The sequence below is a fragment of the Myxocyprinus asiaticus genome, chromosome 50, assembly GCF_019703515.2.
Source record: "Myxocyprinus asiaticus isolate MX2 ecotype Aquarium Trade chromosome 50, UBuf_Myxa_2, whole genome shotgun sequence".
Lineage (NCBI taxonomy): Eukaryota > Metazoa > Chordata > Actinopteri > Cypriniformes > Catostomidae > Myxocyprinus > Myxocyprinus asiaticus.
In genome coordinates, this window is record NC_059393.1 from 16,424,481 (window position 1) to 16,446,386 (window position 21,906).

Sequence of the window (21,906 nt, forward strand, 5' to 3'; positions counted from 1 at the left end):
AGGCCAGATGTCCAACTAAACAAGAGGATAAGTACATCAGAGTCTCTAGTTTGAGAAACAGACGCCTCACATGTCCTCAGCTGACAGCTTCATTGAATTTTACCCGCTCAACACCAGTTTCATGTACAACAGTAAAGAGAAGACTCAGGGGTGCAGGCCTTATGGGAAGAATTGCAAAGAAAAAGCCACTTTTGAAACAGAAAAACAAAAAGAAAAGGTTAGAGTGGGCAAAGAAACACAGACATTGGACAACAGATAATTGGAAAAGAGTGTTATGGATCTTAACCCCATTGAGCTTTTGTGGGATCAGCTAGACTGTAAGGTGTGTGAGACAGCCACATCTATGGCAAATGCTACAGGAAGTGTGGGGTGAAATGTCACCTGAGTATCTGGACAAACTGACAGCTAGAATGCCAAGGATCTGCAAAGCTGTCATTGCTGCATGTGGAGGATTTTTTTGATGAGAACTCTTTGAAGTAGTTTAAGAAGTTCTGAAATTTGTTTTTCAAATTGTAATAGTAATTTTTCACGTTATTAATGTCGTGACTATATATTGTGATCAGTTGAATGCCACTTTGGTGAATAAAAGTACCAATTTCTTTCCATAAGAGCAAAATCTGTACATTATTGTATATATCTCTGTGTGTGTGTGTGTGTGTGTGTGTGTATATAATTAACATTAAAGGTGCACTCAATGATTATTTTTTTGCTTTTGCTAAACTTTTAATAAGAGTTTCAAATTGTAGAATAGTATTTTTGAAAAATAAGTTTTAAACAATGTACAATTCCCAGAGATGAAGACTCTATAGTTTTTTTTTTTTTTTTTTTGCATTATCAGTATCGACAATATCGATACTTCAAGATCAATCTGCCCAATCTGGACTATTGGTTTAATGCTGACTAATGCTATTGTTTACTCAAATTGCACTATTTTTGTGATACTTTGTTTATGCTGCTTTTGCAAAATGTCATGACAATAAATCAAACATATAGCTAGATGGACTGCATAACAATTACACAAAAGTACTGGTGCATGTACAACCCCAATTCCAAAAAAGTTGGGACAGTATGAAAAATGCTAATAAAAAGAAAAAGGAGGTATTTGAAAATAATATTCACACTTTGCTATATTGAAAGCACTACAACTACACATTATATGATGTTTCACCTTGTGAATTTCCTTTTTTTTTTTTTAAATGTACAGTAATTTCAAATCAGATGATTACAACACGCTCCAAAAAAATTGGAATAGTTGAGTGTTTACCACTGTGAAACAAGTTTAAAAAGTGAAATTTTCCCCCATTCATCCATTATGTAGGTCTTTAGCTGTACAATTGTACGGGGTCTTCTTTGCCATCTGATGCACTTAATAATGCACCACACATTCTCAATTGGTGATGGTCAGGACTGCAGGCAAGCCAATCTAGCACCCACACTCTCTTATTCGGCCAGGACGTCCCTGGAAAAGACGGTGCTAGATGGCAGTATATGCTACTCCAAAATGTGTACGTATCTGTCTCCATTAATGGTGGCCTAACAGATGTGCAAGTTACCCATGCCAATGGCACTGACACACCCCTGGCCCATACAGACACTGGCTTTTGGACCTGACACTGATAACAGGTTGGATGGTCCTTTTCCTCTTTGGCCTGGATAACGACGGCTGTGTTTTTCCAAAAAAATTTGAAATGTGGACTCATCAGACCAAAAAACACAGTTCCACTGTTCTACTGTCCATCTAAGATGAGACCGAGCCCAGAGAAGTCTGCAGCCCTTCTGGACAGTGTTGATGTAAGGTTTCTGCTTTGCATAGTAAAGTCTTAACTTGCATCTGTGGATGCAGTGGCGAATGGTGTTGACTAACAAAGGTTTACTAAAGTAATCCCAAGCCCATATTCATGTTCATGATATCCATTACAGATGAATGATGTTTTTTAAGACAGTGATATCTGAGGGATCAGACATCACACGCATTCAGAAGTGGTTTTCGTCTTGCCCTTTACGCACTGAGATTTGACCAGATTCCTTGAATCTTTTAACTATCTTGAGCACTGTAGAGAGTGAAATGCCCAAAATCCTTCCAATTTGTTTTTGGGGAACATTGTTCTCAAAGTGCTGGATTATTTGCTGAAGCATCTGTTGGCAAATTGACAAGTCTCAAATGATCCTTACTTTTGAAGGACTAGGCTGTTTTTGGAGGCTCCTTATATACTATGACACGATTGCCTCACCAGTTTAACATCTCCTGTTTCACATTGCCTTGTTAGTTCAACTCATCAGATTGTTATTATTCTTAAACTGCCCATTTCAACTTTGCAGTCATCTGATTTGAAATGACTGTACATTAAAAAAAAAAAGAAAATAAATTCACAAGGTAAAACATCATATAATGTGTAGCTGTAGTGTTTTCAATTTAGCAAAGGGTGAATATAATTTACAAATCACATTTTGTTTTTATTAGCATTTTTCATACTATCCCAACGTTTTAGGAATTGGGGTCGTACAATTTTGTCAAACTAAGGGCTTTATAGAAATGTTCAATATAATTGTAAAATACAAAACTATAGCTCATAAAAATTACTGGTATTACCCCCCCCCAAAAAGAAAAAAAAAAGAGAAAAAAAAAGTGGCATTAAATTAATTAAACGAATGTTGAAAGAACGGAGCAGTTAGCAGATCCAGAGCATAGTTTTTAATTTGCTTTGCACACTTTTCTTGGCTGATTTCAAGCACCAACATATTTTGGTGAAGACATTACTAACATCTTTCTCTTAGCCACTGCACAACATAAACATTGTAGTATCTCAAAAGTCTTTGAGTGATAAAAGTCCTTGTGTTCGATGGATTCATGAAAACAAAAGTAGCAAAATGATACATACAGTATGAATACATTAAAAACACACCAGCAAACTTTGAGATAATTAAACTGAATCAACAAACTGTGTACAAGTTTTCAATAAAGTTCCAGACAAAAAGACAGCTTTGAAATATAAACTGCAACAAGTTAAAATCCCCTCAAAAAATTTAATGGAAACTGCAAGTACTTCAACATAAATATGTGAAAGTGCCACTGTAGTTAAAAAAAGAAAAGCATTAATTTGAGAAACAGTTGGGATCAGTTCTATTAAAACATTGTTTGAGCTGCTTTGAGCTTGCATACTGTCGCCAGCTCATTGGCATCCACTGCAAGTTGACCAAAAAACCTAAACAAAACATTTAAAAAATAATGAGCTCAACATTGTCCTTTCCTCCTATAGTCCTTCATATGCAACATCTACATCTATGTTTATATCATACATGTATTGTTAAGGTTATAGAAAGAATTGCATTGTAAGATTTTTGAAATTGCACTCTCAATTTATTACTCTACTTTGCAAAATAACCAGGAAATGGCCCCCCTAAAAATAATAAAAAATAAAATACAATTTGATGTGGAAGCACAACAATGAGAGACAGCATTCCTCAAAGTAGCAGTGAATCACTGAAGTTGCTTTTTGCTAACCACTACGTAGATATCCGGTTAGTATTCAATTTTCAAATGGTGGTACGGATCAGCATAAAAGAGCAACTTTCTCTCGAATACAACGAGTAATGGAACAGACAACGATGATGGAGATGAAGGTATTTTCTCCCCCAAACCCTTACCAAGTATATATATCACAACAAGTAATGCCATCGTATTTTGTATATCTATTGCAAAATTTCCCCCCATACAAAATAAATATTGTCCTTGAAGAGAATCCATTTAGAGAGGAAAGCAAACATCTTTTGATTTTGCATTGAAGTTTTTTTTTCCTCTGGTGACAATTCTCTCATTCTCAAAGCGAAATTAGCTCATGTGAGACAGGCGGTTGATGCATTTGATGGGGAAACTTTTGCATGTTTGAAGCACCTTTTTGTTGTTTCAAACTCACTTGTTTGTGGCACTGATCTTTGTAAGCACAGCACTTCAGGGGATAGTTCACCCAAAAATTAAACTTCTGTCATCATTTACTTCCATATCCACATGACATCTTTCTGTGGAACACAAAAGGAGATGTCAGGCATGAAATTTTAATTTTTGGGGGTAAACTATTCCTTTAACATCTCTACTTAATGGACTATGTTTATCTAAGCGAAGCGGTGTCCATTAAAAAAATTGTCAGCAAATAATTCAGACATTCATGGGCCTGTTTGCAATACAAAAAAAAAAAAAAAAAAAACCCTGGACCTACAGCACACAACACTTCAAAAAACAGAGACATCAGTTTATCTACACATTTACAATTGAAACTCAGAATTTACAATTAGAGAGTTAAGGGTCTGGACCTAAATATCTTAGGTAGCTCATTTCATGGAGATCATCCTTAATATTACCGCCAGAAGTTCAGACCTTGAGTGAACAACATGCTTTTAGTCCTTCGGCACTAAGATTTTCCACATTAAGTGCATAAAAAGTGCACTAAAAAGTCCACGTTAGGAGTAGCGAATGTGCAATTACTACAATGCTGCATATACCGAAGAGCCATGCCCAGAGATTTCACATTGCTTTAGGTGTAAAAGCAACTTTAAATGTATAATTCACCCCAAAATTTTAAATCTGTGATCATTTAAATCACCCTTATGTTGTTTCTTCCATATTCTTGCAAAATAAGATATTTTCAAGAATTTCCGCACAGCTTTTTCCACACTATGACAGCATATAGTGACCAAGGGCAGCTACTGTAAGCTCCAAAAAGTACTAAAACACACCATAAAAATACCCAAGTCCATACCACCCATGCACTGTAATAGACTGAAATATTTGTTGTTTTAAGTGTTGGGTGTAATCTGATTACAAAATAGTTACTGTAATCTACCTTTTTAGACAAAAAGTAGTGTAACATTACATTTTAAATTCTTGTAATCACATTACATTTACTAACTTTCAATTAAGGTAATTATATGTTCATATACATTGTATATGTCTGTTTGCATATCTGTAAAGGGTGTGCAGCAAAGACTGAGGAAATATAGTCATTTTGAATTTGTCGAGCGAAAAAACGGAAAATGCTTGAAGTGTTTTAGAGTAATTTAAAAGTAATTTGATTACTTTTTAATAAAGTAATCTGATTAAATTTTTTAGAGAAAGACGTTATTAAAACACTAATCTATGTGGAGGTGAGGGTGTGGATGTTAGAAAACTGTGAACTGAGTTTTCTTACAAAAACTAATAAGTGTGGACGTGTCCTAAGAAAGCATCCACACTAATATGTTTTCGTTTAGAAATGCATTAATTTTGCTACATATATGCCTCTGTCCAATGAAAACAGAGCATTTCGAAAATGCTCTCTCCATTACAACATACTTTGGAAAAAGATGATTTTAGGAAACTGAAAACAGACTTCTCTAACAAAAAAGAATTACTCCCCATTCACACCGCCAGCAACATTGTGCAAGACAGCAACACCATCCCATTCATTTTTCAATGAGAGGACAGCGACTTCCGGCGACATGAGCTGTCGCGCCCATTGGCGACAGAGATCGCCGTGGGAAGAGACAAGTTGAGAATATTTCAACTTTATGCAAATGACGAGCGACATTCGCAAGCGACTACCAATGAGAGTGAAGACAGTGTTGCTCACATCATCCGTCTTCAGGCAGGGTGAGTGCGAGATAATGGAGTCGACTCGAGTGCAGGCAAGACAGAGAAGTTAAAAGTTTCAGTGAGCGATTTCACTGTTCTGTATCATTTGTCTGTAACCAAATACATAGATATGGCTGAATAAAATGATGCGTGGAAAACCATGTCGGCATTCTGAGTGAGTTTGATTCATATTTCGATATAACGTTCATCTTGTTTAATGATTTGACGCATTAAGCACTGCTGCAGATTATATAAAACACTCTCCTCTGCAGAATGTGCATTTTTAGAGACAAAAGAACTGATTCCTTGTCAAATTAGTATGATATCTTAGTTTTATCAGCAGTATCATCTGTACTTATCAGCATTTCAAACGCTACTATGGCCAGTTGTGCAGTCCTCCAATAACGTTAGAGCGGCAGCAGCAGTAGGAACACCCACCAGCGACACAGATCGCAAAATCTAGCAACATGCCGCCCGCGGTGTGAACGTGGCTTTAAAGTAGACGTGTCCTAAGAAAGCATCCAACGAGTTTTTCCTCCAACGAAAATGGAGTGCTTCAAAAATGCTTTCTACTATGGCATACTTTGGAAAACGATGATGTTAGGGAGTTTTCTTACAAAAACGAATTAGTGTGGACATGTCCTAAGAAAACATCCACACTAATACGTTTTCCTTTAAAAATGCATTAATTCTGCTACATATACACCTTTCATCCATACTAGAACGGCATTTTACTCCATTGAAAACGGAGCGTTTTGAAAATTTTCTCCATTACTGCACACTTTGGAACACGGTGACGTTAGGAAACTGAAAAACGAGTTCTCAAACTAAAAACAATTAGTGTGGACGTGGCCTAAGACCATGAATGAGATTTGAGAGCTATGGCGATGGCCAAAGTTTTCAGTAAATAGCGGGAAAAAAACAAAACAAAACAAAAAACTATTGAATGGCTTCATAAGACTATGAATAAAAATTGTATGGCCTACTTTAAATGGTCCTTTTTAGTCATTTTTGGAGCTCGAGAGCATCAGTCCCCATTCTCAATCACTGTATGGAAATGCAGCTTGGAGATTCTTCAAAATACCTTGTGTTCCACAGACAAAGCAAATCATATGGATTTGGAATGATATTAGACGGTGAGTAAATGACAAAACTTTCATTTTTGGGTAAACTATTCACTTATGAGTTGCTTTCAGATAGTACTTTCTCCAGAAGGAATGAAAAGCTCTGACGGTTGGTGGTGTTTTGCACATTGTTCTTGCACCAAACTGACGCAAAGCTAAAAGATGCCTTTTCTTGGAGTGTAATTCATGGATGAGTGAATGGTTCATTACTGGTCTGGAATTGAAGTTAAGCTTCACACAATGACTTCTTCCTCAGCGGCTTGACCTCTCATTAAGCTGCATGAAATCGTCCACAAGGTAAACTGCTACAAAATCCCTCAATCTCTGCCATTTGATATTGCTCAAACTAACTAAACTGCACACAAAAATAGAGCTTACAAAATGCATACTGTAAACACACACAAACACATTCAGCTTCACACACTTGCCGATAAAACAAAAACAAACAAAAAAAAAATCATGATTTTAGAGCCATTTGAAAGTGATTCAGAACAATGAACTTGTAGAGGTCTGCTTGCATCTGCACTTACTACAACTCAACACAACATACAATGTTGCCACATATTTGGATCCCATTCGCTTACACGTATCTACTTTTGATCAGCTCACATCTAGGCTACGTTGTCAAAGTGCTACAAATTCAGGACCATTGCATGCTGTTTTGCAATGTTTGGACAAACGCAAACTGGTCACAAAGAATCACAATACTATACCTACATTTTTGCATTGTGATTTTTTTGGCTCCTTGTACATATCACAGAAGTTTCCTGGAGAAATGAACACTAGAGGCGCTACAACAACCACTTTCACACAAATCATGAGTAAAACGGCACATTATCAGTTCATAAACACGTACTTTTCACCCTGTTCTTCACAAAATGCTTTAAAAACTTTTACTTTAGTGCATGACTTATAAAACGAAGCATTTTAAAGTTTGCATTACATAACCATCTACATTCAGAAGCTTATTCAAGCGTAATCAAATTGCATGGTAGCTCAACTGATAGAGCATTGCACTTATGATGCAAAGGACAGGGGTTCGAGTCCTAAAGAGCATATAAGCCAAAAGTGTCAAAGAAGCACCACAAAATTAGGTTAGGTTTGGTTTAAGGTAGGTAGGTCAGTTGATTCTTAACTTTAAAAAGCATTAACTTTAAAAAACCTCATTGACTGAGAAAAATGTACCCACTTTTAGCGCCACACAGTGGACATTTCACCTTGGAACTGCCGCAATAAATGTAAGGAACCGCGTCACATAATTTTGCAAAAATGTTGCCACAGTCACATCATTTCCATGAGATCAGGGCAGGCTCAAAAAACAGCCTTTGATCCATATGTAAAGCCCCAAACAAACTTCGCACCGAACAGTCACCAATTTGATGAGACTTTTGAAATAGAAACAGGCATGCATAACAACATGCGCGCTTACAGCGGAATCACGCAGAAGTGCGAACGGGCAGTGTGTTATTGCACTCTTTTTTTTCCTATACTGCCTATCTTTCTCATTCCAGGTGGGCATGGTGAGCTTGATGAGCACTGCAGTAATAATCAGCCTCCACATCCATTGCCCGGGCCTTAAACGGGTGACCTCGCCAAGTGTAGTTCTGTAATACCCATGTCAATCAAAGCTTAGAGCTTACTTGTTCACATAGTGTTTATATATTTATACATTTACATCCTGACTAAATATGAGCATCAAGGGCTATAATTTGCCAAGAATAAGTCCGGACCGATTCTCTGTCAGGTTAAGATAGAAAGTCCATGAAGGTAGATGAGTGAAAAAAACAATACATTGAAAATTAAAGAAAGGTTTGGTATTAAGCTTCAGCAGCCATCCGTACTTGATTCAAAATCCTTCCCTGCTGTGCTCAAAGGAATCGTCTATGCACAAGTTAGATTTCTGATTGTTTCAAATACAATGCATACTGAATGGTACGGGACCTCAGCGTTGCTGTTTAATCCCCAAATAAATAAAGGTTTCTTAAAACAACACACTTATAAATGCTCAAAAATAAGAGACTGGTGAAAAAAAATTAAGTGCTCACATATTTAGATAAAAAGGATTAAATAGAAAAGAATGCATCCACAAGTGCCGCGGCTCTAGCTGACAAAGCTGCATCAGGAACCTGTAGCACACTATTACCACCACGATCGGGCCCCTTCTTCCCCACTCCACGTCTCTCATACTATGGTCTCGTCTGCTGTCTTTTTCAGCAGCTTGGTGGAGAGCAAGGAATGCTGGGTAGAGTGTGCACCCTTGGTGTCGGGAATGAGCAAGCGAACTTTCTGATTGGTTCGTCTCCACTCGGAGTACAACTGACAGTGGTAGCGGAATGAGACCTGTAAAACAAGGACAGAATTTGAGAAATTTGGTTAAGAGACCAGGAAATCCTACGCACTCTCTCCTTAACCCCCCATGAGGGAAAAAGGCACCATATACAGTAGTGGCCAAAAATATTGGCACCCATGGTAAATATGAGCAAAGAAGGCTGTGGAAAAAAAAAATCTGCATTGTTTATCCTTTTGATTTACAAAAATCTAACCTTTAATTGAAGTAGAACAATAGAAAGAGGGGAAATATCTCATTATTAAATAAATATTTTTCTCCAAAATACATTGGTCACAATTATTGGCACCCCTAGAAATTCTTATGAGTAAAATATATCTGAAGTATATTCCCATTCATATTTTACATTTTTAGTGCACCTGGGTGACTAGGAACATGAAACTGTTCAGCCATGACTTCCTGTTTACAGGGGTATAAATATGAGGTAACACACAGGCCAAATTCCCTTAATCATCAATCACAGTGGGTTAGACTAAAGAATATAGTTCTGATATGCGGCAAAAGGTTGTTTAGCTTCACAAAATGGGAAGTGGCTATAAGAAAATAGCCAAAGCATTGAAAATGCCCATTTCCACCATCAGCGCAATAATTAACAAATTCCAATCAACTGGAAATCTTAAGAATCGGCCTGGAAAAGGACATGTGTCTATATTGTCTCCACACACAGTGAGGATGGTTCAAGTGGCCAAAGAATTGAAGAATGGCAGAAAGGAGAATTGCAGAATTAATTGCGTCTTGGGGTCAGAAAGTCTAAAAAAATAAAAATAATAATAATAATAATAATTATCAGACATCACAAGTTGTTTGGGAGGGTTTCAAGAAATAAAGTCTCTGCTCTCATCCAACAACAAACTCAAGCATCTTCAGTTTGCCAGACACTACTGGAACTTCAAATGTGACCAGGTTCTATGGCAGGGCTCCAGACAAAAAAAATGACGCAGGAGCCATTGGCTCCTAAACTGAAACATTAGTTGCCAAATCACAGAAATGCTTGATTTAGATTTAGCTGTTCAGAAACAAGATAGAAAGCAGAAGAAAAGGAAGACAGCTGATAACCCATTAATCGGAGGTTATAAGTTTGCATCCCATTTTGTCTCGGAAATGTTCACACCCCATTCATAATTTATACAATATAAGAGATCAAATATTTTTTTAGTACTGCTCTTCAGAATCTACATTACAGATATTTACAGAAAGTATAGTATGCATATAGCAGTGTGTGGTCTACTTGAGCATCAATGAATGTTTGCACCTTATGTAATAGTCCCTCAGTTTTCCTAATATATAAAAAAGTGTAATTGTTTTACAGTATTGCCGTAGTCTTTCTTTACTGTTACCGGATGGCCCCAGACACAGAGACTACAAGAGTGCAAATTGAATGAAATCCCAGATGCAGTTTATTGTGCTTCTCCAATCCCAATCAATAATTACCTGAAAAAAAAGAAAAAAGAAGGGGTACACAATACGGGACTTTTAATTAAAAAGAAGCCCGAACGCTTTAATGTATCCCTTTTGCAAAATCCTGATTTCCAACAAATGTTAAAGGCTGAAATCAGTGTTTATATGGAGACCAACTGGTCCTCAGTATCCTCTGTGGGTGTGGCTTGGGAGGCACTTAAGGCTGTTCTTAGGGGTCGGATCATACAGTATGCCTCATTCATCAAAAAATCCAAAGCACAAGAACTCGTGGAGTTGGAAGGGAATATTAAAAGTACAGAGGTAGAGTTGAAGCGCTAAATGTCGTCTGATTGCCTCAGAGAATTGACCCGATTGAAATAAAGATATAATACTATCTTGTCACGGAGAGTGGAGTTTTGGCTATTCAGGGCAAGACAGTCATACTTTGAGTCGGGGGACAAAGCAGGGAAGCATTTGGCTAGATATATAAAGCAGAGAGAGTCTTTTTCTACCATTCCCTCAGTGAAATCTGCTGGTGGTGAAATATTTACCTCGGCCATTGATATTAATAATGCTTTTAAAGAATTCTATCTTGATCTTTATAGTTCCACGTCTTCATCTAATGATGAAGATATTATGAACTTTGTGGAACCATTAGAACTCCCTAAACTGACAACTGAGCAAAAACACTCTTTTGATTCTGAGATAACCTTCGAGTAGTTTAGCGAGGTAATTAAGGCCTTGCCTACAGGTAAGGCTCCGGGGCCAGATGGCTTTGTCGCTGAATTTTTTAGATCTTATACTACAGAACTGGCTCCACTTTTGTTAGAAGTTTATATGGAATCATTAAAGAATGGAAAACTTCCGCCAACCATGACACAAGCCCGGATTCTTAAAAAAGACAAAGATCCATGTGAGTGTAAGAATTAACGTCCAATTTCCCTGATCCAGCTAGACGTTAAAATATTGTCAAAAGTTCTGGCTAACCGAATAAGTAAAGTTATGACATCTCTTATACATATAGATCAGTTGGGGTTTATTCGAGGCTGCAGCTCTTCTGATAACATTAGGCGTTTCATCAATATCATGTGGTCAGTGGCGAATGATCAGACTCTGGTCGCTGCCATCTCACTTGACACCGAAAAGGCGTTTGATATGGTAGAATAGGATTATCTCTTTAAGATTTTGGAAATATAAGGGTTCGGGAAAACTTTTATTGGATGGATTAAGTTATATAGCAGCGGTACAAACGAATGGATTAATTTCAGATTATTTTACTCTGGATAGGGGCACCCGGCAGGGTTGCCCTCTTTCCTCATTATTGTTCTGTCTTGCCCTGGAACCATTAGCAGCCGCGATAAGAAGGGAAGATGATTTTCCAGGGGTGGTGGCGAGAGGTGTGGCGCATAAGCTTTTGCTTTACACAGATGTTATTTTGTTATTTGTCTCTGACCCCACTAGATCTATGCCTTGCCTCCACAGAATTATTAATTCCTTTTCTAAGTTCTCAGGATAGAGAGTCAATTGGTCTAAATCTGAAGCGTTGGCTCTGACAGCGTACTGCCCAGTAACGGCTTTCCAGCTGGGTGCCTTCCAGTGGATCAAACAGGGCATTAAGTATATGGGCATTTTTTCTCAGCAAATTTGTCTGATTCAGTTAGAGTTCATTTTGACCCCTTAATTAAAAGGTTTTCAAGTGATGTGGGCAGGTGGGCTTCATTACATTTATCTATGATTGGGAAGGTTAATGTTATTAAAATTAATTGTATTCCAAAATGTAACTACCTGCTACAGTCTCTCCCTATAGATGTCCCCCTCTCTTATTTCAAGCAATTTGATAATATAGCGAAGTCCTTCATTTGAAATGGTAAACGTCCCAGATTACATTTGAATAAATTACATAGGCCGACTGACAAAGGTGGGATAGGCCTACCCAAGATTTTGTTTTATTATTATGCATTCGGTCTCAGATTTGGTTCATTGGTCTCTTCCACCTGAGAGAGCCCCTCCCTGGTTTTGTATTGAACAGGAAGTTTTGGCCCCTATTTTGCCATTGCAACGCCTTTCTATTAAACTAACCGGAGTAGATAAGTCACACAGTATGGAGAAATGTTTCCTTAGTGTTTAATTCAGACATTTATTTAAATGTTGCCTCGAGCATATGGCTGAACCCTAAATTATGTATTGAAAGGTCCCCTTTCTGCTGGTCAGAGTGGATTGTGAGAGGGGTTACTACACTCGGTGACCTATATGTGAGTGGAGTGTTTAGATCTTTTGAAAATTTGGTTCAACACTTTGAGATTCCCAGATCTCGGTTCTATAGGTATTTACAGCTGCGCCACCTGCTCTGTAATATTTTTGGGAGTAGCTCACGCCCCCCTAAAGCAGCAGATACTCTGGGAGAGGTGATTACTGCTTTTGGAAAAGGTCATGAGGCATCAGTGTATTTCTTCCTGTTAATTCAAAGTCTGGGGGATAGAGCTTTAACATCTATCAAGAGATTATGGGAGAAAGATTTAAACTTGGTATTGGAGGAGGGAGTGTGGGCTAGGATTCTAAAAATGTCATGTCTGCACCTTGAGATGTAAAGGTTCACCTTATGCAATTTAAGATTTTACATAGATTCTATTGGACCCACTCTAGATTATATAGGCTTGGTCTTAAAGACACACCCACTGCTGGCAATGCCAATCAGAAGATGGAGACACAATCCATGTTTTTTGGGGGCGTGCTAAGATTAAAGAATTTTGGTTGAAAATTCAGAGTTTTATGTGTGACATTTTGAGCACTCACATTTTACTTAGTCCCAGACTCTGTATTTTGGGTGATGGGTCAGTCATAAATTTGGGGGATAATCACATTAAAAACTGGTTTCTGACCAGTCTCATGATCGGCAGACAAATAATTTTAAGGGGATGGAAGTCGGATGTCAGATTTTCAGAGTGGTGTGTGGAAATGGGGAGGGTGGCTGCTTTCGAGGAAGTGGTAAGTAGAAGGCTGGGGTTTTGGGAATTATTTGTTAAAAAAAATGGGGCAATTATTTAGTTTTTTTGGGGGACTCTCGGGGAGGGGATGTGGAGAGTGTAGTTTAGTTTAATTATGTATGTTTATTATATTTTCTTCTTTGTTTTTTTCGGTTGTGTGTGTGTGTGTGTGTGTGTGTTATTTTGTGGGACCACAGGGGTGTTTGTTGGGGGTCAGGGTGGGGTTGGTGAATGGGGAGGGATATTAGTGTGGATTAAACGTGAAAAGTTGATTCATTGTATGTGTGTTGGGTTTTTCTTTGTGATGTATATATGAATCAATAAAAAAAAATTATTACAAAAAGAAAGCAGCAACCCGGAATGGGACACATGGGATTCTTATTTTGAAATGTCTGCACTCCCAGTTGTGAGCTCACTGATGGCTGATTCACTGAGAAAGTGAGTCTGATTCAAACTGTTAACCTGAGCTCAAACCCTCAGTTCTTTTCAGGTAATTCATGAAAAAGACCCAGTTCAAAAGAGTCATTTGATCACAACTCACTTGCGCTGGGTCTGTTGTTGCGTGCGGTTCAGCGAGCTCATCACAACAGAACGGGTGAAAAGCAGCACGAGACAAAACCGCATATGAACGCACACAACCCGACTGTCACCAGTGGCGACCAAGTTTTAAACTGTTGTGGCAATCAATTATTTTTGGTCGCATTTGCGACCATTTTAATCGCAGTCTGGAGCCCTGTATGATCAGATGCAACAAAAAAAGAGCTTTTTGGCAGCAAACACCAGAGATGGGTTTGGTGCACACAGAGATGAAGAATTACCCAATGCCCACGGTTAAATGTGGTGCTGGATCTGTAATGTTGTGGGGCTGTTTTTCTGCCAGAGGTCCTGGACATCTTATTCGGATACATGGCATCACGGACTCAATCAAATACCAACAGATAAAAAATCAAAACCTGGCTGCCTCTGCCAGAAAGCTTACAATGGGCCCTGGTTGGATCTTCTAGCAGGACAATGATCCAAAACAAACATTAAAATCAACACAAAAATGGTTCACTGACCACAAAATCAAGGTTACGCCATGGCCATCCCAGTCCCCTGAACTGAACCCCATAGAAGATTTGTGGGGTGAACTGAAGAGGAGAGTCCACCAACATGGACCTCTGAATTTGAAGGATCTTAGAGATTCTGTATGGATGAATGGCCTCAGATCCCTTGCCAGGTGTTCTCCAACCTCATTAGGCATTATAAGAGAAGACTCAGAGCTGTTATCTTGGCAAAGGGAGGTTGCAAAAAGTATTGAATAAATGGGTGCCAATAATTATGGCTAATGCATTTTGGAGAAAAATATTCATTTAATAAGATATTTCCACCGGGTTCATTTAAAGGTTCGATTTTTGTAAATTTTTTGAATGAAAAATCAAAAGGATAAACAATGCAGATTTTTTTTCACAGCCTTCTTTGCTCATATTTACCAAGGGTGCCAATATTTTGGGCCACTACTGTATACAGAGGGACAACACAATGAGGACTAGGCAAGGAGGAGTGGCAAGGGGAAACAAGGAGGCAGAGTCAGGTGAGCACATGGATGACACAAACACAAAGTCATGTGCTAAAACACAAAACAAACATACACCCAAACCAAAAAAGACAAACAGAGGGCAGTCCAAAAGGGATCATGACATACTGACATACATTATTTTTTGCACTGCGGTAATGAGAATAAAAAAAATAAATAAATGTGTATTACCATAACAACAATGGAACTTCTTCCATAATGAGAATGAGTTTAAGTAATTGGGGAGTTGCATAATTGTAAATAATATAATTCAAAAAGTCTTAATTGTCCTAAAAACATGCTTATTCTTTATTTTCTTTATGCAAAAAAAATATATATATATATATTTTGATTTTGGGCTTAAGAATGACCAAGAAATGTTCTTTAAAGTCTTTGTGAGATTTACGCAAAATCTATTTATGTACACCCCTTTAGAATAAAAATGTCAGTTTTTGTTTGAAAGGTTTGTAAAACTGTACCAGAGTCCAGAGGACGTAGATGGTGAAGAGTGCGATGGTCAGAGCGATGAGGCCGACCGCCTCAAGACGACTGTTGAAGTGCAGGTGGTCCTGTGCACCCCGCAAACACAGCCAACCCGAGATGGCTGCCAGGGGCGTTATGAACAGAAAACACACCATATCACAGAACAGCGTGCGCTTCTCGTTCCGGGGGCCTGGGTCCCTGAGCCACTATAGAAAGATGGGACATAGTGATAATCAGGCATGCACTACTATAGTCATTTTGACTAATAATAATATACCATAATTATTTCTATATTATGATCAAAAAAACGATATGATGGTCCACATTATGAAATCTATACTGTGAAATACACATCAAAACGTTATAAAGTACAGCAGATAAAATGGATGACCGTTAGTTGTTTTTAAAACTTGCTTAAAAGAATTACAATAAACTGATGCACATAAAATTGCTGAATTTAAATGACACTTTTTTTTACACTTATATTACAATATTTCTTCAAAACTAACTAAAAATGATCAGTGGTGGATCAATGTTGATAATCTCAAAACACCCAAATATCAGCCAATTAAAGGTGATGTAAGCGATTTTAGTGTTCTAAAGCTTTCACGTAACTGAACCGTTGAATTAGCCACTCCCCCTCATTCCAAAACCCCGCACTCCAAAGAGAATTTTAAGAACAAATCCGAGCAAAAGAGCAGCATTGTTTGTTCCTGTGGCTGTCAAATTCAACAGTAGCACAATAGTGCTCTCAACTGATAAACATTATGAATCATAGCCTCAATGAGCTGCTTCAAAAAAGTAGGTATAGCTGCAGGCTGGAGACCTCCAAATGGGGGCAGAATCTCCGAAAGAGGGCGGGTTACTCCAAAAGGGGGCTGCGGCAACTCCAAAAGGGGGCGTCACTTCCACTCATGGTTAAAGTAAGGGAAAGGGTTGTGTAGGGGCTCCCTATATCTTCAATGGCGATTTGGAGCGACCGCCCCTTTTTGGAGCAAGGCCTGCAGCTATATCCTTAATTATCTACCGTCATTTAGGCCTAATCATAAATTAGATACAATATATATAGTTCACAATATAAGCTTATGCAGTACCATGCTCATAAAAATGTACTCACAGGCAATGATGTGCACAGACCTTAGCAGGGTTGAAAGGACATGGACAGAGTGGGGGGGGGGGGCTTGTGTTGTAGTAAAGACACCTCCTATAAATCACCTATAAATCTATGCGCTCTTAAAGTCACCTCCGCTTAAAAGGCCACCTTTATATTTGTGAAGGGCACATTTAGATTTGTGAACAAAAGGGTCAGGGGTTTGCTCCCCTATAGCCCCCGTTTTGTGCACGTCAGTGCTCACAGGCACATATACAGGAGTAAAGTCAGGTCAAGCCATGCAGACGAGGCTAAAGGCATTACCTCTGTGAGGGGCCGGGGCCGGCGCTCTATGGTAAACTCTGTGTGGCACAGCTCACAGTAGCTGGTGTTTGAGGAGGACAGCCACTTCTCCAGGCAGCTTTTGTGTACCGTGCCCAATGTGCCAGTGCAGTCGCACGGCGAGAGGAGCCCCTCGCTGTTGCACATGTCCTGACCCTCGTGGCAGATCCGACAAATTGGCCGATCACTAAAAGAGTGGGAAGTAAACAGCTTTATCTCATGGACCAGTGACAAGGACAATGGATGTCAAGCTTGGCTTTAGATCATGGCTACACTTGGCATTGACATGGATCATGTTATCAATTCACCAGTCAATAAGGGAAGAGTGCACTTGGCTGGATAACTTGAGTAGTCTGAAAAAGTATTCATGTATTATAACAATATTAATACTTGATATTGCTATTATAAACTTCTAGCACTGTTCTTAATTTGTATCTTTGTTCTATTGTTTTTATTTGCTTCTTTGTTCTTCATTACTGACTGTTTACTTAGAATAATTACTTGATAACTTAAATCACTGTTTAGTCAAATTAGATAATACTTTGTTGTGGTATTAAAATTGTTATTAAGCATAGTCAAATTTCTTTCACATGTAACCAAAATGGACATTATAACTGTTATATACCCAAATAAATTGGAATCTAATCGAATAAAGTGCTTGTGAATCAAAACCCAAACAGGAAATTTGTTTTGATGCCAAGTCCTATACATAAGACAATCAGAGACAGTTGGATCGGTTTACCTCTGTGTGCCAAGGGCTTTGATAACAGTTGATAGTAGATGTCCATCCTTGGCCGTGACCTGGGTGATGTACTGGGCCCGTCGGTTGTCTGCTTCCTCCACAGTTTTAGACAGGGCAGCGTTGCCAGTGCAGTCACACAGGGAGCCTGGGAGGTGGCAACACTCCCCTGTGGTCATTTCGGGGCCGTCCAGGAGGGCGGGGGCAGGGGAGCACAGGGGTGGGAATCAGGGAGCAGCCTCGCTCCCACACCTTAATTCAGATGGACCCTACCGCTGCAGAGACAAGCACAAGGCAAATGAGGGGACAGTAAATCAAAGACAGCAGAAGGCTTACCACTGTGTCAGCCTGAAGTAGGAATACACCAATATGGAATTTCTGGGCCGATACTATAATCAACAATTCACAGCTCATTGTGGGTGATATGAATTATCAATAATTGTATCTTATTCTGGCCGATACCGATAACTGACAGCTCAATGTGGCCGATATGATAACCGATAGTTCACAGATCATTTTGGCCGATACAATAACCAATAATTCACAGCTCATTGTGGCCAGTAAGACACCGATAATTCAAAGCTCATTGTGGCCGATATCGATAATTCACAGCTCACTGTTGCCAATACCAACATCTGACAGCTCATTGTGGCCGATACCGATAACCAATAATTCACAGCTTATTGTGGCCGATAATGATAATTCACCGCTCATTATGGCCGATACAATAACCTATAATTCACAGCTCACTGAGGCCGATACTGATAACTGATGATTCCCAGCTCATTGTGGCCAATTAAATAACTAATAATGTACAGATCATTGTGGCCGACACCAATAACGATAGCTTAATTCAAAGCTCATTGTGGCCAATATGATAACCAATAATTAGCTGCACATTATAGCCGGTACTATAACCGATAATTCACAGCTCTTTGTGGCAGATACTGACAACTGATAATTCACAGCTCATGAGCCTGATACTGATAACCGATCATTTATAGCTATTACGATAACTGATAATTCACAGCTCATTTTGGTCGATACCGTTAACTGATAATTCACAACTCATTGTGGCCGATACGATAATCGATAATTCACAGCTCATTTTGGTCGATACGATAACTGATAATTTATAACTAATTGTGGCTGATACGATAACCGATAATTCAAAGCTCATTTTGGTCGATACCGTTAACTAACAATTCACAACTCATTGTGGGCGATATGATAACCGATAATTCAAAGCTCATTGTGGCCGTTACTGTTAACTGATAATTCATAACTCGTGGCCAATACGATAACCGGTAATTCACAGCTCATTTTGGTCGATACGATAACCGATAATTCACTGCTTATTATAGCCGATACAATAACCGATCATTCACAGCTGATTTTGGTCGATATGATAACCGATAATTCACTGCTCATTATAGCCGATACGATAACCGATAATTTACAACTCATTGTGGCCGATACGATAATCGATAATTCACAGCTCATTTTGGTCGATACTGATAACCAATAATTTATAGCTAATTGTGGCTGATACGATAACTGATAATTCACAGCTCATTGTGGGCGATACGATAACCGATAATTCAAAGCTCATTTTGGTCGATACCGTTAACTGACAATTCACAACTCATTGTGGGCGATATGATAACCGATAATTCAAAGCTCATTGTGGCCGATACTGTTAACTGATAATTCACAACTCAGTGTGGCCTATACGATAACCGGTAATTCACAGCTCATTTTGGTCGATACGATAACCGATAATTCACTGCTCATTATAGCCGATACGATAACCGATCATTCACAGCTGATTTTGGTCGATACGATAACCGATAATTCACTGCTCATTATAGCCGATACGATAACCGATCATTCACAGCTGTTTTTGGTCGATACGATAACCGATAATTCACTGCTCATTATAGCCGATACGATAACCGACAATTCACAGCTCATTTTGGTCGATACGATAACCGATAATTCACTGCTCATTTTGGTCGATACGATAACCGATAATTCACTGCTCATTTTGGTCGATACGATAACCGATAATTCACTGCTCATTATAGCCGATACGATAACCGATAATTCACTGCTCATTTTGGTCGATACGATAACCGATAATTCACTGCTCATTATAGCAGAAACGATAACCGATAATTCACAGCTCACTTTGGTCAATACGATAACCGATAATTCACAGCTTATTTTGGTCGATACGATAACCGATAATTCACTGCTCATTATAGCCGATACGATAACCGATCATTCACAGCTCATTTTGGTCGATACGATAACCGATAATTCACTGCTCATTATAGCCAATACTATAACCGATAATTCACAGCTCATTGAGTCCGATACTGTTAACCAATAATTCCCAGCTGATTGTGGCCCATAAAATATCAAATAATTTACAGATCATTGTGGCAGATACCGATAAAGATAACCTAATTCTCAGCTCATTGTAGTTAATACAATAACCAATAATTAACAGCTCATTGTGGCCGTTACTGATAACCGATAATTAACAGCTTGTTGTGGCCGATATCAATAACCGATTATTCACAGCTCATTGTGGCCGATACTGATAATTCACAGCTCATAGTGGCCAATACGATAATCGATTTTTCACAGCTGATTGTGGCTGATTCCGATAACCGATCATTTTACTTTTTGTCTTTTAACCCTTTAAATTGGAGCTGCTAACTAATAAGGCATCCTGTATGGAACATCCCAGCTAAAATGGGACAGTTGCCAACCCTACTTCAACCACTATCTGTCCAGTACTTTATCAGAATCTGCAATAACTTACTAAAGGTATGATTATTTTACTTTAATAAGTCATTATACACCCATTTTGAGAATTAACTTTAGTTTTACTATAATTTCCCATAATAGTTTTTTTTTTTTTTTTTTTTTAGCTTGACAACCTCTGTTAACAGCATGCTTTCATTTTATGCCAAAGAGCCAGACATTCTTCAAAAATATTCCCTTTGTGTTTTGTGGAAGAAAGAATGCCAAATGACATGAGAGTATGTAGCAACATGCTGACATCATTTTTATTTTTGGTTGATTTATTCCTTTAACAAAACACACACATTTGGGTGTGTTGCCAAATTAGTGATGCAGTTGTTTAGTATATCTATTTAGTGAAACCATCAAGCAGAGAGATGTGTTTCAAAACCTTGTAAGCTGCCAACCTAGACAGCATTCCAGGTTTTTAGACTCATTATTCAGACACATCTCTCGAGTTAAAAGCAACATGCTAGACAATATAACCCGATTATGACCCTCTTATCAAAACATCTACCAAAATCAACATCATACCTCAGCAGCCTGTTCTATTTCTGGATAGAAAAGGAGACTAGAGAATTAACATCAGAATAGCTCTGCAATTTGATATTAAATTATTCATAAAATGGCAAACTACTTCAGTGTTCTGTCAGAGCAATCTACATTTAATCCCAAATTAAACTATTAGTTCAGATATGGTCAGATCTATCAAGATGACACTCATGTCTTGGGTGGGCCTTTGGCACACAACGCAAGCTGTAGCCTAAATTTAATATAATTTCCCACTGATACAATCCATTTCAGGTTGTTAGTTTAAAACGAAATCAAAACCACCCAAAATGTGTCAAGACACAATCCGAGTGAATGCGAAATAATCTAGCTACATGAAAGCTGCTAGTTACATTAGCCATGTAGCAAAATGTGACTTAAAACATAATTTCTGAACATATTACCTTACCTTCTGATTTTCCATGTTGAGCTGTTGTCTTTAATGGTGAAATACTTTTAAAAAGCAGCGCTTGTTTGCAAACGATAAGGTGAAATACGCGCCTTGTTTTGGGTTTGATCCCTTGAGCAAACGACTCGACTCGGCCTCCTACCGACGTCTGTGGCTAGCGCAGCGTACGCTAGTTGCGTAGTGGGAGGCGCTTGAACTCGCGAGCTGCTTCGGTATTTACGTAAACACCTTTGTGAATAGCCGTTAACCGGGAAGTGTCTATTGTTATTATTTCTGAGGAATTTTCACTGGCCACGTTTGGCTTTATTTATTGTGATGGAAAATATTAATTGATTCGAGTCTCATTCTTTAATATAAGTACACTTTGTATTTTTTAAATAACTCTGAAGAATGAACTTTGAAGTTTATTCACCATCTTTTGTTATTTTTTTGCCCAAATGTTTTAAGGATTTCACTCAACTATAATA

At 38.4% G+C, this 21,906-nt stretch overlaps 1 protein-coding gene across 1 annotated transcript; it reads right to left on the reverse strand.

The window, feature by feature from the left end:
* Positions 1–2,679: 2,679 nt before the first annotated feature.
* On the reverse strand, positions 2,680–21,575 carry marchf2 (membrane-associated ring finger (C3HC4) 2). The gene is made up of 5 exons (XM_051694961.1): positions 21,440–21,575; positions 17,671–17,942; positions 16,911–17,115; positions 15,493–15,702; positions 2,680–9,069 (listed from the first exon to the last, which is right to left on the reverse strand). Exons 2-5 carry the CDS (start codon positions 17,844–17,846, stop codon positions 8,911–8,913), a joined length of 750 nt encoding a protein of 249 aa, XP_051550921.1. The 5' UTR covers positions 17,847–17,942; positions 21,440–21,575; the 3' UTR covers positions 2,680–8,910.
* Between the last annotated feature and the right edge of the window lie 331 nt (positions 21,576–21,906).

What these genes read in the sequence shown, in the direction of transcription:
- marchf2 (XM_051694961.1), bottom strand. Translation starts at nt 17,846, where the DNA reads ATGACCACAGGGGAGTGTTGCCACCTCCCAGGCTCCCTGTGTGACTGC. An exon ending in AAAGCCCTTGGCACACAGAG is followed by an intron (nt 17,116 to 17,670) that starts GTAAACCGATCC and finishes CCACTCTTTTAG; the next exon opens with TGATCGGCCAATTTGTCGGA. An exon ending in GGCCCCGGCCCCTCACAGAG is followed by an intron (nt 15,703 to 16,910) that starts GTAATGCCTTTA and finishes ATCTTTCTATAG; the next exon opens with TGGCTCAGGGACCCAGGCCC.